At 44.1% G+C, this 17,656-nt stretch overlaps 1 protein-coding gene across 1 annotated transcript in view; it reads left to right on the top strand.

The window, feature by feature from the left end:
• The first annotated feature begins 1 nt into the window (after window position 1).
• COQ6 (coenzyme Q6, monooxygenase) overlaps window positions 2-17,656 on the top strand; it is a 33,055-nt gene continuing 15,400 nt past the window's right edge. Inside the window, exons 1-5 of the mRNA XM_060262240.1 lie at window positions 2-203; window positions 1,743-1,877; window positions 3,839-3,897; window positions 14,433-14,556; window positions 14,898-15,028. Coding sequence (XP_060118223.1) covers window positions 14-203; window positions 1,743-1,877; window positions 3,839-3,897; window positions 14,433-14,556; window positions 14,898-15,028 — 639 coding nt within the window. The 5' untranslated portion in view covers window positions 2-13. The remainder of the gene's footprint in view (window positions 204-1,742; window positions 1,878-3,838; window positions 3,898-14,432; window positions 14,557-14,897; window positions 15,029-17,656) is intronic.

Genomic DNA, 17,656 nt, shown 5'->3' with positions numbered 1-17,656 from the left:
CATTTCCGGAATTATGGCGGCTGCCATGGTCCTATTTCCATGTCGGGGGTTTGGGCCTGGGAGAAATTTTTGCTTCCGTTCTGTTTGTGTTGCTTCCTTGGGGTGGCAGGGTGGCTTGGTGAGGTGTAGTAGTTCGGAGGCAGTGTATGATGTAGTGGTATCAGGCGGTGGCATGGTCGGAAGCGCCATAGCTGCTGCACTAGGTAGGAGGCAACACAGTTTTGTTTGAACATAATCTTGGTAATTTAGTTGCGGGGAGTCCTTGATATGCAGTACCTAAGAAATCGAGGTAGTGAGGCTGATATTTACATTCGTATCAAGTTATTTTTGAACTTCGTGGCAAATTTCTCCATAGCCAAGTTTAATGACATGGATTGCAATTTCTTGCCAGTTGTGTTTGGAATATTTCACCAAAATTCATTGTGTGCTACCAACAGCTGCGTTTCTTGAATGTGAAAGAACTGAAAAATGCTTATGTAATTTTTACCAGATGGAGCACTCTTATGCCAAGATGTGTGTGTTAAGTGTGGTCAAGTTGCTTCTGACTTAACACACCCTATAAGTTAACTTCTGAAACGTCCCCTCATTGACAGCCTTTCTCGAGTCTTGCAAACTGAGAGCTGTGGCTTCCTTGATTCAGTTAATCCATCACATGTTGAGTTTTCTTCTTTTCCTGCTGTATTCAGCTTTTCCTAGCATTGTCTTTTCAAAGGACTCTTGTCTTCTCATAAGGTGACCAAAATATAATAGCTTTAGTTTAGTCATTTTAGCAGCTAGGTAGAGTTCAGGCCTGATTTGATCTAGTAGGGTTGCTTAAATACAGGTTTGCCAGAGTCACTGTGCCTGTCATAACTGCTTTGTGGTCAAAGCGCCTTTTTAAAAAACCTGTTTTGGTTTATGAAGGAAGCATTAGTGTATAGGAGAGCCAGTCTGGTGTAGTGGTTAAGTGTGCGGACTCTTATCTGGGAGAACTGCGTTTGATTCCCCACTCCTTCACTTGCACCTTCTAGAATGGCCTTGGGTCAGCCATAGCTCTGGCAGAGGTAGTCCTTGAAAGGACAGCTGCTGTGAGAGCCCTCTCCAGCCCCACCCACCTCACAGGGTGTCTGTTGTGGGGGAGGAAGGTAAAGGAGATTGTGAGCCGCTCTGAGACTCTTTGGAGTGGAGGGCAGAGTATAAATACAATATCTTCTTCTTCTAAATGTTTTATGTTTGAGATGAACAATGGCAGATATTAATTTAAAGAGATGATCTGTGTATTCCTGTGCAGAATTATCCACTGAAATAAAGAGGCTTATATTGGAGAAACTCTGCTTAGCGCCATAGTTCTCTCTATTTTTTTTTCTGTTGAGCAGAGCAGTTCACATCCTGAGCAGAATATAACTGCTGTAATCATAAAATGGGCGATGCACAGCTCCGGATTGCTGCTGAATGGGGCTTCCTGTGTTAATGAGCAGCCACTCATGCATGCAGTCTAGGACTGGTGAACAAAGTTTGAGTTCAGTAGTACCTTTAAGACCAATGTTTTATTCTGGCTATAAGCTTTTGTGTGCATGCACACTTCTTCAAATAACTATGCTGTAATTATTCTAATGTCCTGTGTTGGTTACTCTGTTATGCTAAGCTATTCTAGGTATTCAGATAATGACTCAAAGTTTTATTTGTAAGGTCTTGCTGTGGAATGTTAAAACATTACTGAATAATCTTTCTTGGTAAGATCTTAAAGTTCTGACTTCTTTTAGGAAATAATGTTCATCTCCATGAAAAGAAAATCTTGCTACTTGAAGCTGGTCCCAAGAAAGCAACTAACCAGTTGCCGAAAAGTTATAGTAACCGAGTCAGTGCTATAACCCCTGGCTCAGCCACACTTCTTAATAGTAAGTACAGCATTCAACAATGACTTGGATATCGTTTATGGGTTCATACAGGGCATAGGATTGACTGATCTTGTGGTGTTAAAATTACAAGTCTTGTGTAGTTGTGCATACCAGGTAGAATGCTGCTGCCTTGGTAGAGCTGCAGACTAGGTATATTAGCTGTTAGTGAAACAGGTGATCTAGTTATGCTTTAGAAAGAGAATGTAACTGAAACAGTCAACGTATTGAAATTATTCTGAAGATACACATTTTTGTCCTGCCAAACGTGATCTTGCACATAGGAGCTCTTTGAATGGAAGCCCAAGAATCATGGCCAACCTGTGAGGTTTCTTGGCCACATCCCCCAGAATAGACTGCTGATGTCCTACTTAGCTACCCTTTGGGATACTTCTGTGCTCCTCCAAAATTTTAGGACACCATATCTGTGCTTGATTCTCTGTGTGCTTGGCAGTGGGGAAGTGGTAGAAGGTGAATTCTTATCAGTTGCCTAAAAACTAAGCTATTTGGAGGATATTAGATAGTTAATTCATCACTGCATTCAGGTTTTTCTTGGCATAAGTAACTTATTGCTGACCTGCAGAAAAGGTCTTTTCATATTAATCTCTAATAAAGGTTTTTCTATAGACCGCTAAAACAATTAACATCAAAATCTTTTTCACAGTTTTCTGATATTTTCTCCTAAGCAGAGTTACACATTTCTAATTGCATTGAAGTCAGTGTGCTTAGAAGGGTGTACTGTGCTTAGGATCATACTGTTAATACAGTATAACATCCATATATAAAGGAAAGAAGATATTGCAGTGTACTTTAATTGTAGATAGTGGAATGCTGCTTAAAAGCATGTCATAATTAAAGCTACTGTTTTATGCACATTTTAAAAAGCAACAGTAAAGAGAGAGGAATTAAAACCAAAGAAGCAAAAGCAACAGTGATTTCTGTGTTATGCAGTTTAGGGTGCCTAGAACAAAGCAGTATCACTTTCTAAAAAATCTTCATGGGAATGTGCACAGCTCAGTTATACTGGAACATCCTAAGCAGAGTTATGCATTTCTAAGTTGATTGACTTCATTGCACTTAATAGGTATAACTGTATTTATACTGGCACTGTATGTTATTACACATTAATACATGGGAACTTGTTCTGTAATGTGCAGTTTGGTGTAGTGGTGTAGTGTAGAGAGTCAGTTTGGTGTAGTGGTTAAGTGTGCAGACTCTTATCTGGGAGAACCGGGTATGATTCCCCACTCCTCCACTTGCACCTGCTAGCATGGCCTTGGGTCAGCCATAGCTCTGGCAGAGGTTGTCCTTGAAAGGGCAGCTGCTGTGAGAGCCCTCTCAGCCCCACCCACCTCACAAGGTGTCTGTTGTGGGGGAGGGGAGATAAAGGAGATTGTGAGCTGCTCTGAGACTCTTTGGAGTGGAGGGTGGGATATAAATCCAATATCATCTTCTTCTTCATTAGAGAATTGTCTCCATTTAGCAGGCAGTAAAATGAATTACAGTAAAATTAATTACTGCAGCTCTTGCTTCTCTCCCTCAAGCAAAAATAAAAGAATAAGTGAGGATAAACGGTGTCTTCACTCTTCCTTGGTGGGAGGTTTTTTGCAAGAAAACCTGTATGTATTGCTTTGCGATTCTTTAGACTTTGCCTCAGTTGCAGAATGCCTGCTTTGCCTAGAGAAGGCCCCAAGTTCAATCCAAAGCATCTTCAGTTGATCCAAGAGCTGCTTCTGTTCTTTAAAACCCTCCACCTTCCAACAGATAAAGCTAAAGAAATTACAACAGAGCCACAGTTAATGCGGCTCGGTTTTGCTTATTGCTTAACAAGGAGAGTTGCCAAGCATCTAGTGAGAGATGAGAGAGAACTGGTCTGGACTCCTGTCTGTAAGGTTCCACATCACACCTGTGAGATGTTACAGTTATTCTTTTAATGTTGTGGGATCCTTTCCTTTCTCTTCCAGGCTTTGGTGCTTGGGATCATATTTGCAGTATGAGAATCAAGCCTTTTCGACGAATGCAGGTGCCTGATACTGCAACAAATACAATTTATTGCTCTGTGTGGTAATATAACTTTGTGTGACATCAGTTCTCAAGAAATTTATCTCTTAATAGCCTGTAGTTTGCTTTCTTTTTAGAAAGGGAAGCAGGTGGCTTTACATATGACATGCAAGTGAGATGTGTGTTCTTTTACTATATTTGCAGGATCTTGCACAAAGAAATCACATATACCTTCTTTACAGGCAGATGAGCTAGCCAAGATAATTAATATGTCCTTGTTGATTTTCTCTCTGCGCAAGACCCTGCAAATGTGGAAAAGGGGTTCATGACTAAAGCATGCACCTGTTATTTCTGCTTATATGTTGCACATGTAGATATTGAACACACAAGAAGGCAGGCCCTAGGAAGTATCAGTAATTACCCTGTTATGCTCCAAATCTTCTGGCAACACCATATGGGACTATTGAAAGCATTACTGAGATAAAGGGCTAGATCTTGCAATCTGTCAGTGATAAGCAGTGACATCCATGGATCATCCTGGCTTTCCTTTCCCCCTCAGTAGCCATTTCTGATCCTGGAAACTTTATTTCTGATGTTGTGGCAGCCATGTGAAGTTAATAACCATATGGCTTGGGAGGCTGCAGTTTTACTCAAACTGTTTAGTATGAAACATTGTATTTGAAACAATATATAGAATGAGATAATAATTCTTGTGTATACTGTAGATAATGTACAACATTTAAAAATGTGTTTTATTTAAATGTAAATAAATTTTGGTAACAATTAATTTTTCTCTCTGCACAAGACCCTGCAAATGTGGAAATACTATAATATGTTAAAGGGTAACTAATTCTTCAAAAATTTAGTGTTTTCAATTTTGTATAGCTTAATATCCAAACAAGCTGCTAGTCCTACCTGTTGTGACTATGAATGTTTCTGGTCAAATAATAAACATTTTTTTGGTTTACTAGAGAATATTTTCTGCTATCAATATTTATTTTTTTCTATCTCTCAGTTGGCATAAATTAAAGATACCTGTGTTATGGGTAGTAAAGGGTGCCACTGTGTGCAACTGTGTGCAAATTGCTCGCAGTTTTTCTTACAGCAAATGAAGATATATTCTTTTAAATTCTATAAATATGAATGATTTTTTTCTCAAGATTTCAAAATTTCATGCTGGTAATACTCATGTGTATCCTTTTTAAAGGATAGGAATTATCCCACTTCTACAGTCTCAGGGCAGCTCTCTGTCCTAACTATTAAAAGAATTGATTAATAATAACTAAAAATAGAAAACCAACAGCAGTATCAAAACCAAATGCTTGCAGTGTATCTGAAAAGACATAAAGCAGTAAAATCCATTAGGACAATGGTACGCTTTGCAATAATATCAACAATAAAACTAGATCAAGAAAAAATTGACTAGAGGGGGAAGAAGAGTAACAACATGAGCAAATTATACAGTCTTAGACTTGATAACATCATGGGTGAATAAAATAAGCTTTCTCATGCTAGAAGTTAAGCAAGCTTGGTGAAGGGCAAATAGATGTTGCGTTGGTGTTCCAAAAGATGCTACAACAGAAAAGGCCCTTTTATACTAGAGTTAGGGCCTTTTCTCTTGCGGTATCTTTTTGGAAACTTCTAGCCTTGGATCTTCTGAAGATACGTGGCACACAGGGCCTTTGTGAAGGATCTTGATTGATAGGTTCATAGGGAAGCAGGCAGTTCTTTAAGTACTTAGACTATTTAGAGTTTTAAGGTAAGAAGCTATGCTTTGAATTGTGTCTGGAAATGATTTGGCAGCCAGTATAGTTCTTTCAAAACTGGTTCAAGATGTTTTCTGTAAAGCTTGCACCAGCTACGTTTTCAATGACATTTCCAAAGAATGCTACAGAGAGCACCTTACAGCAATAATTATGGCTAGCTCATGCTTTGAAGCGACTGATAGAGCTGGTGTGACAGCCAAAGCTGCCTAAGGGTATTATGCTTTATGGACCAGGCTTTAAGCTTCTATTTGTAGGCACAGATCTAATGCTAGTCATCAAGCTGCATACCTTCTCCTTTAGGTGAGTGTGAATGGCATCCATGCTTTCTCTTCAATCTCTAACTAGTTTTGTAATTGAGCAATAGTACTTTAGGCATATTTGAACCAACATTTAGTTCATTGAGACCTAATGTCATGATCTCTGACCTTAATGTTATAATTTCTTGAACAGAATAGGCCTTAGTATTTCATTTTAGTTTTCAAATTTGCAAACGTACATATTTCTTATTGTTTAACATTGCTTTCCTTGTCCCATCCTTGAGAAACAGATAGATTATGAATAAATGGCTGCACGCCCAGACTGTATCTTAGAACAACCAGAACACAATTTGAATAAAATATTCTTGGGGAAATGGCATTCAGTGCTCAAAGAGGTCTTACATTACACCTTCAGAGGAAACAGATTAGATAGTTCAATAGAATCATGTGAGATTTGCATAACTAGAAATTTTTAAGGTCTCTCTCGGCTTGGCTTCGCGAACGAAGATTTAAGAAGGGTGCAATAGTCCACGTTTGCTGCAGGCTCGCTGGTGGCTGACAAGACCAATGTGGGACAGGCAGGTCCGGCCACAGCGGCTGCAGGGAAAAGTCTGATTTAGGGTTGGTCCTGTAGCTGTCGGAGCGGGAGTAGCAGAGTGAGGGAGATGACTTGCCCGACACAGGGCTTCAGGAAAGAAAATCAGGCAGACACGTGCAACTAGTGCCAAAAGGTGTATTAACATATATACACAACAAGTGCTCTCTTGTGCAGTCTATACAATATCACCTCCACGGACAAAGTGCTTCGCCTAACCACCATCTCACAGGGAGAGACCTGTGTGATGCACACACAGATCATATATAGTCCAAGCAGCCAATCCTGGCCGTGCTGACTCAGCAGATTGCATCACTTGGCTTCTGCCGGCTCAAGCCGGTCTGCTGATCAGGTCACTGTGACCTAGCCTGGCAGCTAGATCACCAGCTGTCATACTGTAGCTGTCAGACTGGGTTTATGTAGATTCTTGCTCCAACACACCTCCTAATCTATTTAAACCCAGTGCACCAAAACACTTTACACAGTTTACATACATGTCCACCAGCAACATTACAGTTCATATTTACGTAGCTCGGAACCCTTTCCGGAATTCGTTCAGGAACTCATCATGATTGTAAAACACATCATCGTGTTCCTGTTCAGCCAGCTCTTTCAGACGCTTGGCTTCAGCCTCCTTCTCCCTTGCCTCGCACTCTGCCACCCAGGCTTTCCATTTCTTAGCCTTTTCTTTTAACATTTCCTCAAATCCGGGTGGGTCTGGATTGACAGTCAGAGTGACATAGGGACACTTGTACCTAGCGGGACGTTGGCCTTTGGTGGACCTGGCAGACACCCGTGGCCCTGTGCTTGGACCAGCTTTGTCTTCTTCGGGTTGCTCTGTTCCCACCTCCTGGGCTGGTTGCTCTGCCCCTGTAATTGGGTGTTGAACCTCCTGACTCTCACACTTTACCTCCAGTTCCTGCATTTGAGGCTCTGCCTCCTGACTCTGCTCGTCGGGCTCTGTGCCAGCATTCGGCTCACCTTCTCCAGCCCCACTGGGTGCCCCCTCCTGGGCTGGAGTTCTGGGCTGCGCTCCAACATCGTTATCGCTACTTGGCAGCAGGACAAATTGTTTCTGCAAGGAGTGCAACCTTGGCCAGCTGCTTTCTTCATTGAACTGGGCACTCTTATTAAGTGTTATCTTGCTTTTGCTATTGCAGAAGCGATAACACCTGGCCCTTGGCTTGTAGCCCAGAAAAATTAGGCTCTCTGCCCGGACATCCCCCTCCCCGCTACTCGTGGAGTGGATGCCAACCCGAGCCCGTGACCCAAAGACTTTTAAAGAACTCAAATCTGGGGTCTTGTTCAACAGTAACCTGTAAGGCACATTTTTCACAGTATTACACCAAACCCTATTTTGCAAAAAAACAGCTGCATGTATGGTTTCTGCCCAATAGGTCATTGGCAGTTGTGCATCCTCTAACATGCAATGCATCACATTCTGCAATACAGCCCCATGCCCATTTTCTCGGGGCGTTGCCGGGTTCGTCAGACGGTGGGCGATGCCCTTGTTCTCCAGCCAACGTTTCATCTGGTTAGATAAGAATTCCCCCCCTCTGTCGGTTTGTACAGCCAGGAGATTAACCCCTAATTGTCTCTCCACTGCTTTGACCCACTTGGTGAATGTCTTATACACCTCAGACTTATGCACCATGGTGAAAACCCACGCGTACCTCGTGTGGTCGTCGGTGGCCACCAAGCAGTATCTCCTCCCCGACAGACTCTTTGGCAATGGGCCAATAACGTCTAAATGGACTAGTTCCAGGGCTCGTGTGCTTTCCCTTGAGCTTTCTTTAGCAACAGCACACGCCTTGCTTTTGGTCTTCTTGCAGACCTGGCAATCCAAGTAACATTTGCAAGGATTTACTTTCAAACTAGGCACAAGCTCCAGGGTTTTCTTTAACGCCCTAAATCCGCAGTGCCCAAGTCTCCTATGGAGCAAATGTATACAATTATTGTGCACAGGCTCATTCGACGCCTGAGCCTCCTGGGCACAATCACTCTGGACCACATACAGTTTACCTTCCCTCTTTCCTGTCACAAGCAACTTTCCCCCACCTCCCAGGATTTTGCAGCAGGTTTTCTCAAATCTCACCTGGTATCCCTGGTCAAACAGTGTGCTAACACTCAACAGGTTAGACTGCAGTGAGGGTACATACAACACATTTTGCAACATACATTTCAGTGCAGGAAATTCCACATTGCCTGAGCAAACAGAATTGGCAGTGGTCCCATCAGCCAATCTCACATACTTATGCTCAGGACTGTCAATGTTTTTCAACAACTCCTTCTCGCAGCAGAGATGGCTCGTTGCCCCGGAGTCTAAAATCCAAGCAGACCCTGTGCTCTCTACTGCAGACGTGACCAGCCGGGTTGCTTCCTCACACGGGCTGGCGGTCCTCCGCTCTCGCCGCACACGCCCCCGCCTCTTCTCCCTCTCAGGGCAAGCTCGGAGCAGGTGCTGCGACGACCCGCATCCATAGCAGCGACGGACTGCAAACGCAGTCGGCTCCACTTCCTCCACCTTCGGACGCCTGCCAGCAGCAAAAGCTGGCTCATTCTTGGCTGTCTTCCCGGACACACCGATAACAGCACGCTGCCCGGCCGACACCCCCGGACAGCTCACGGCCGCAATTCTCTCTTGGAAGTCAAGCAGGTGGGCACAGACGTATTCCATGGTCAGGGTCGCTACGTCCACCGTCTCCAGAGAAGTTATCAGGGGAGTGTACTCAGGTGGCAACGACGACAGCAAAATGTACACTCTGTCGTCTGGAGCTACAGTCTTGCCTCTTGCCTCCAGCTCAACGAAACAGTCCGTTAGCCGTTTGATGTGATCTTTCACACACCCTCCAGCCGGCATAACGGTGCGGAACATCCTCCTTGTCAAGGCCATGAGGGAACCAGCAGTGGTGCTAACATGCACCGCACTCAACGCGTCCCAGGCAGCCTTGGGAGTGTCCTTCCCTCGCACATAAACCAGCTGGTCATCTCCTATAGATAGCACTATGTTGGCCAGTGCCTTATCCGATAACACAGTCTCGGCAGGGGATAAGTCAGCAGGGGGGTTACTCACGAACAGCCATTGCCCTTCACGCTTGAGGTAGTGTTGCATTCTCAGGCTCCACACCGCGTAGTTGGCTGAGGTGAGCTTCTCAACGGCTACTCCAAGCTGTTGCTGAGCCATCGTGCCGACTCCTCCTCACAGCTGGCTGCCGACGTCCCTCTGGCTCTCAAACAGAGAACGGTGGTGCTTCTGTGTCCTTCACCGGCGTTCCTCGCCTCCGGCTCTTTCCAAACTCACAGTCAGCTCAACTCTCAACTCTCTCCTCCGCGCAGCGGAAGCGTGCTGGGCCCATAACCCTGTCGGAGCGGGAGTAGCAGAGTGAGGGAGATGACTTGCCCGACACAGGGCTTCAGGAAAGAAAATCAGGCAGACACGTGCAACTAGTGCCAAAAGGTGTATTAACATATATACACAACAAGTGCTCTCTTGTGCAGTCTATACAATATCACCTCCACGGACAAAGTGCTTCGCCTAACCACCATCTCACAGGGAGAGACCTGTGTGATGCACACACAGATCATATATAGTCCAAGCAGCCAATCCTGGCCGTGCTGACTCAGCAGATTGCATCACTTGGCTTCTGCCGGCTCAAGCCGGTCTGCTGATCAGGTCACTGTGACCTAGCCTGGCAGCTAGATCACCAGCTGTCATACTGTAGCTGTCAGACTGGGTTTATGTAGATTCTTGCTCCAACAGTAGCAGTGCGATTCTTCCTCAATCTCCTTTTGTCCTCAAGACCAGCTATGCGTGTGTTCTCAAAGGAAGAGACAGCCTGGTGGATGGTGTGCCTCCATGCTTTGCGATCTGAGGCTAGGTCAGACCACTGGTGATGGTTGATGTGACAGGTGCTAAGGGATTTCTTCAAGGAGTCCTTGTACCTCTTCTTTGGTGCCCCTCTATTTCGATGGCCGGTGGAGAGTTCGCCATACAGGGCAATCTTGGGAAGGCGGTGGTTTTCCATCCTAGAAATATGCCCTGCCCAGCGCAGCTGCGTCTGCCCGCTTGAGGACTTCAGTGTTGGTCACAAAGTCACTCCAGTGGATGTTGAGGATGGTGCGAAGGCAGCGCTGATGAAAGCGCTCAAGGAGTCGCAGGTGATGACGGTATAAAACCCACGATTCGGAGCCATAGATGAGGGTTGTCATCACAACCGCTTTGTAAACATTGATCTTTGTGCCTTTTTTCAGATGCTTGTTGCTCCACACTCTTTTGTGCAGTCGGCCAAATGCACGGTTTGCCTTTGCCAGCCTGTTGTCAATCTCCTTGTCGATCTTGGCATCTGAGGAGATGATGCACCCCAGGTAGCTGAACTGCTGGACTGTCTTCAGAACTGATTCACCCACAGTGATGCAGGGAGGGTGATAATCTTCCTGGGGTGCAGGCTGGTGGAGAACTTCTGTCTTCTTCAGACTAACTTCTAGGCCGAATAGCTTGGCAGCCTCTGCAAAGCAGGACGTCATATGCTGCAGAGCTGATACCGAGTGGGAGACGAGTGCAGCATCAGCAAACAGTAGCTCTCGGATGAGTTTTTCCATTGTCTTGGAGTGTGCCTTTAGTCGCCTCAGGTTGAACAGGCTGCCATCGGTGCGATAGCGGATGTAGACACCATCGTCCTCATCTAGATCTACTGCGGCTCTTTGAAGCATCATGCTAAAGAAGATCGTAAAGAGAGTTGGCGCGAGAACGCAGCCTTGCTTTACAGCTGTGCCTATTGGGAAGGGCTCCGAGAGGTCGTTGCAGTGTCTGACTTGGCCTCGCTGGTCTTCGTGTAGCTGGATGATCATGCTGAGGAACCTTGGGGGACATCCTAAACGTTCCAAGATTTGCCACAGGCCTTTCCTGCTAACGGTATCGAAAGCTTTGGTAAGGTCGACAAAAGTCACATACAGACCCTTGTTCTGTTCCCTGCATTTCTCTTGGAGCTGCCTGAGAACAAATACCATGTCGGTGGTGCTCCTGTTAGCTCTGAAGCCGCACTGGCTCTCTGGGAGGAGTTCTTCTGCAATGGTGGGCACCAGTCTGTTCAGGAGTATTCTGGCAAGGATTTTGCCTGCGATGGAGAGCAGGGTTATCCCCCGGTAGTTGGAGCAGTCTGACTTTTCCCCTTTGTTTTTGTATAGGGTGATGATGATTGCATCGCGAAAGTCCTGTGGTAATTTGCCTTGTTCCCAGCAGGTGACAAGTACTTTGTGAAGTGAGCTATGTAGTACTGTGCCCCCATGCTTCCAGATCTCTGGTGGAATTCCATCAACTCCTGCTGCCTTGCCACTTTTCAGTTGCTTGATGGCTTTAACAGTCTCTTCTAGGGTGGGGATCTCATCCAACTCTGTTTTCACCGGTTGAAGTGGGGTGAGGTGGATTGCTGAATCTTGAACTACGCGGTTGGCACTGAAGAGAACCTGAAAATACTCTGACCACCGGTTCAGTATGGATGCCTTGTCTGTGAGGAGCACTTGGCCGTCTGCACTATGCAAGGGACTCTGAGCCTGATATGATGGACCATATACTGCCTTCAGGGCTTCGTAGAACCCTCTTAAATCACCAGTGTCTGCACACAGCTGGGTTCTCTCTGCAAGCTTGGTCCACCACTCGTTCTGAATGTCTCGAAGCTTGCGCTGGAGGTTGCTACATGCAGCGCGAAAGGTTGCTTTTTTCCCAGGACAGGAGGGCTGAGCAAGATGTGCTTGGTAGGCAGATCTCTTTTTTGCCAGTAATTCTTGGATCTCTTGATTGTTCTCATCAAACCAGTCCTTGTTCTTCCTTGTGGAGAACCCGAGGACTTCTTCAGAGATCTGCAGGACGGTAGTTTTTAAGGTAGCTGCACCCTAAAACCCCTGAATCTGTCAGATATGGGTTGCAGTGAAACTATTAGAAATTGTGTTTCATCTTTTAAATTTAAGATAGATTTCATGTATGCTTTTGATTTCATTGTAATTCTTTTATGTTTAATTATTTCAAAAGTGAATAGACTGCTTTTTAAATAAAAATCTTAAATGGTAACATTGAATGGTCTTTGGCTGAGATACAAGGTTTTCATTTGACACCTGGAATAAATAAAGTTCTGTCCTCTCTTCAGTCAGAGGACTGGTTACCTGTTAGAGATTATTAGAGAGAATAAGCATCTCAAAACAGCCTTGTGGCTTAATGATTAATACATTGCTTTGTAACAGACAAAGCAGGTTGTAAAGTAAATGTTGCAAAGTAAACAGACAAAGCAGGTTGTAAAGGACCTTTAAAGCCCTTTGTGGCCAGGGACCTGTCTATCTGCGGGACCGCCTTTCTCCGCATATTCGCCAGAGAGCATTGCGTTCAGGGACAAAAAATCTATTGTCCATCCCTGGACCAAAAGAAGCCAGGTTGCATACGACACGAGCCAGGGCCTTCTTGGTGGCAGCCCAGAACTCTGGAACGCTCTCCCAGAGGTCATAAGGGCCCTGCGGGATTTATCTACATTCCGCAGGGCCTGTAAGACCGAATTGTTCCCACAGGCCTTCGACATTTAACCGAGAGAGAGCTGCCACTGGACATCATATAGAGCACCATGCAGAGTACCAATGGTAACCATCGAACTTTCAGAACCGCTATACTGTACTGTATTAATACAGCACCGTGAAATGTTTTAAATAATTTAAATATGTAATTATGTTTTATATGTTTTATTGGTTTTTAATGGAAGTGATGTGATGTTGTGAGCCGCCCTGAGTCCGCTTGTGGAGAGGGCGGGTTATAAGCTTAACGTAATAAATAAATAAATAATAAAGTAAATGTGCAGGTTATAAAGTAAATTCTTTCCCTCATGAGTGGGATAAAACTCAGTGCTTCCAGATGGTTATTTGGCTTGTGTGATACTTTATACCAAATCTCTGGATGACTCCCAGTTTCATGTAGACATTAAACTGTATGGGGGACGATACAGTCCAGTGGGGCTCAATATCACAAGAACCAAGGAGGTGTTTCTCAGCACTGCATTCTAGAACCAGTCAAACAGTTAGGATCAGAACGATGAGAGCACAATACAACTCATACTCTCTTTTCTAGCAAGTCTTGAAAAATAGAGTGGTTGATGATAAGGAAAATACCTGATTGGCCCAGAAGTAACAGGGTTACTCTTCATTCTTCAAGTGTTTTAAAAAAATTAATTTTTTTTCCAAAATGTTATAATATTTTATAAAAACTTAACACAGATCATTTACATAATATGAAGTAAAAGAAAAAGTTCATTAGTCAGGGCAACCAAGGCAGTTTCAGTTTCAAAACCAAGCAAGAGACTGGATTGAAATGAGTCTAAATTATCTGTCTCATCCAAGAATTCCACAACTACCTCTTGTTTCAGCACCTTGCCCCCAAAAGAGATATTTGCCAGTGCCTGATACTTGATCATGTCATTAATCATTTGGGAAGGCTTCATTAGGAGGAGGCACTTATTCAAGGCACTGGTACTGCCTCTGAAGCATTCACTACTTATTTGATCCAGTCATTCAGAATTCTCTAGCTAAATCTGATAAGCATGTAGGACAAGGTCAGGCATCTGTGCAATACATATTACTCCACCAAGCAACTTGACCAGATTCCTAGGCTATTGACTAGAATTTAAGAAACGTTGATAACATTCTAAGATTGCTCTGTAATGCTAGCCAAGTTATAATGGATACATTTGGTTTTTATCTGTCAAATGTCTAGCAAATGAATCATATGCTAATTTTTGTATTTTCTAGCTTTTTAGTTTTCAGATATACTTGGGTGTATTCTTTAATTCTGTACTTATTAGAGATTTAGTCACTGAATTTCACCAGTGGAAATTGCTGTGAGGAGCACATCTTTCTGTTTGTGTCTGTATATTCCTAGATGCAGTTAGTAGTGTTTTTCTTTTTACAGGTGTGGGATGCTTGTTCTGAAGCCATGATAATCTTTGATAAAGATAATCTGGAAGACATGGGATATATAGTAGAGAATGACGTTATCATGTCTGCTCTAACCAAACAACTGGATGCCATGTCAGGTAGTGGCTTCTTTCCTAATCTTGAATTCTCTTCAAGAGTTTTCATTGAACAAGAAAAGTAGAATCCTAGACATCTATGAGACATTGAGAAATTTAGGTCTATCACATAATTTGGGAATGTGGATTGAGTGGATTTTGGTCAGATCCTTCTGAGCGCGGGACAGTCCTTTTTCCCTTTTAGAGTTGTTCACATTTAAAAATTGGAAAATACTTTATTGACTGTCATGGAATTATTTAAATATGGGAATTCATTGCTAGTGCATTGTTATGCCTAGACTTTGACTGGTTTTAATTTTAAAAAACTTTTATTTGGTGACACTGATATATTGTATCCCCATCAGACCGAGTGGAAGTTCTCTACAGGAGCAGAGCAGTTGGGTACACCTGGCCCCTTCCCTATCAGACCTGTGATGCAAGCCCTTGGGTTGAAATTGATTTAGCAGATGGACGCAGACTTCAGACCAAACTGCTGGTAACTAAGCCTTTATTTTCTGTTTGATCAGGCACCACCCTTTGCCAAGTCCTTTCTGCTGGATTTGGTTCTAATCTCATGTGGTATAACTCAACGTGAAGGAACTAAAAGGTGAGTTGGAGTGGTTAGAGGTTAAAAAATATGCTCATTGTAGTTATACTTGGATACAATGGGTTGGAGCCACTGCATGCCTCAATTCACAAGCATGCAGATCAAGGAAAATTGTGTTTTCTTGCGGAGAAACTCCCTTAGAACAAGGGTTTCCTGGAAAATACACTGATAATGTATAGCCACAGCTTAGGAGCACCTGAGAACATCTGGACTAACCTGAAAAGGCACTCTTCCAGCAGTACTAGAGCAAGAATGAAGTGACTGGGTAGAAACAGCCATGCATTCTACCGCGTGGAGATTAAGAAAATTATCCCAAAGAAACAAACTGCATTGTGGGGAAAAAACTTTATGAAATCTATAAAATAATAAAAACTCATCTTGGCAAAACCAAGCAACCTGATGGGTAACTGGGTGGGACTGGTGCATCAACCTTTGGCCTGTCAAACTATCAATCAAGAGTACTTGTGTGCCATTGGTTGAGTCCGATCCTCTCTCCCACCTGAGTGGTTGTTGCTAGCCAGCAAAGTTGACTTTGTCAGTAAAAGGCAACCAACCTTAGTTCTGCCAGTTACTGGCTATCCCTACTCTCCCATTGGCTGAGCCTCTTGTTGCACTGATTCACAGAGGAGAGAAAGAAGCCCTTTCCTCAGTTGGCTGAGGGAAGGAGGAGGAGGGTAGCATTCAGATGAAGGCTTCCTTTGATTGGCTGAGGACTCCTCCCTATCCTCCTCTGGGAAGGGGAAAAATGGCGTCCTGTGACAACAGACCAGATACAAAGAGAGATATGGCGGGAAAGTGAGACACACAGAGAGATTGAAGTCCTGTGCTTAAGACCAACAGCATTATCAGAGACAGACTGTTGGTCTTTAAGGTATCATTAAAGGCCTCTAAGGCAGAATTCACTGGAGCCAGTCCTGACTATGGCTGCCAGTTCCAGGTTGGTGGGAAATTCCTGGAGATTCTGTGGTGGAGTTTGAGGAGGGCATAGGAGTTAGGACTTCAGAGCAGGGTCTGCCAGACACAGGTTCTTCCTGTGGAAGCTGACTGGGTGATTTCAGACCAGTCAACAGACTTCCAGCCTAACCTCATAGGGTTCAGATCAAAGAAGGGAGAGGTTAATGATGTAAGCTGTTTTGGTCCCCCCCCCACACACACACTGTGGAGAAAAACTGTCCTTTTCCTATGTAGAGGCTGCAGGGAGGGGGAAGGCAATGGAAAGCTGAAGTCAGTGGGGCAGATAAAGGGAAGGAGATAGGGTTGCCAACGGTTAGGAAATTCCTGGAGATATAAGGGATGAGGGTGGGGTTTGAGGAGGGGTGGAACCTCAAACAGATACAATGTAATTTCTTCCTGGGAAACCACTGTTGCCAATCTCCAGGTGAGGGCTGGAGATCACTCAGAATTACAACTGTTCTTCAGATGGCAGAGATCAGCTCCCCTTGAGGTGGGAAGGGGAGTGAATGCCTTCACTTGGGTGGGTGGGAAGACAGCAAGGGGGGACACTCATCCAGAGCTTCTTTCTGGAGCCCATTGTATTTTACTCCAAAACAGGCCTTGTTCCTAGTGTCTTTATAAAAAGCATTCCTGTAAAAAAGTGGGGAGGGAGGAGGAAAAGGGTGTTTGGATTCAGAATGGGGTAGGAAAGGAGCAAAAACAAATTATGGAAAAAACACAGCAACAACACCTCAGAGATGTTCAAATGAAAAGCAATACTGTTGAACTAGCTGAGCTAAAGACTTGTTACCTACACTGTAGCAGGTTCCTTAGAACATGTACAGAGTTCCTTGCAGTAACAAGAGGTTGAAGGGGTTGTTAAATCCTACCCAACCTCCTGTGGACTCAGTTTCTGCAGAGGACTGAAAACTGAAGACAAAGGAAAATCCCAAGTGTCCAGGAATTTATGGTCAATGGAATTGGACCTGAGTCTGCCTATGAGTGATAAGCCACTTTAGTGAATCCCATGCAAAGCTCCATCTGTGATGCTTGGGGTAACACTTAATCAATGAGAGCCATATAAAATACAGTTCCACCTACATCAAGTATCTGGTAAAGGCTCTGAACTTCCATGACAAATGGGTTGTCTGGTCCAAACAAGACTGTCCTTTGTCCAAAAGGGTTGAAGTCTGCCAGGATGGTCTAATGTGTAACGGAAGAGAATGGGTAAATCTAGTGGAACCTCCAAGGCCCAAGATCCCGGACACTTGAGATGGTGTTCGTGCCCTAGTAAGGTGTTAGGATTTCTGTCACATCCTCCTCTCCTTCCATAACGTTTTCTGACTTCAGGAAAGTTTATTGATGGGATTGTAGGACCTGCAACACTGCAGCTTTCTATCTCACATGGCTGTAAGTTCATATCTGTCCCATGACAGTGGCAATAACATTTCCTGGGTCTGGAAACAGCTTCTGGGCGGAGGGAATACAGGAAAAAACTGGATCCAGTTTACAGCTGTGGTCATATGTTCACTATGAAATATTGCTAGAACTGGGATATAAGAAAAATGATTTTTTTCCAAGTAT

This window comes from Heteronotia binoei, chromosome 21 (assembly GCF_032191835.1).
Source record: "Heteronotia binoei isolate CCM8104 ecotype False Entrance Well chromosome 21, APGP_CSIRO_Hbin_v1, whole genome shotgun sequence".
NCBI classification, from domain to species: Eukaryota; Metazoa; Chordata; class Lepidosauria; order Squamata; family Gekkonidae; genus Heteronotia; species Heteronotia binoei.
This window is presented reverse-complemented; position numbering and strand designations above follow the sequence as displayed.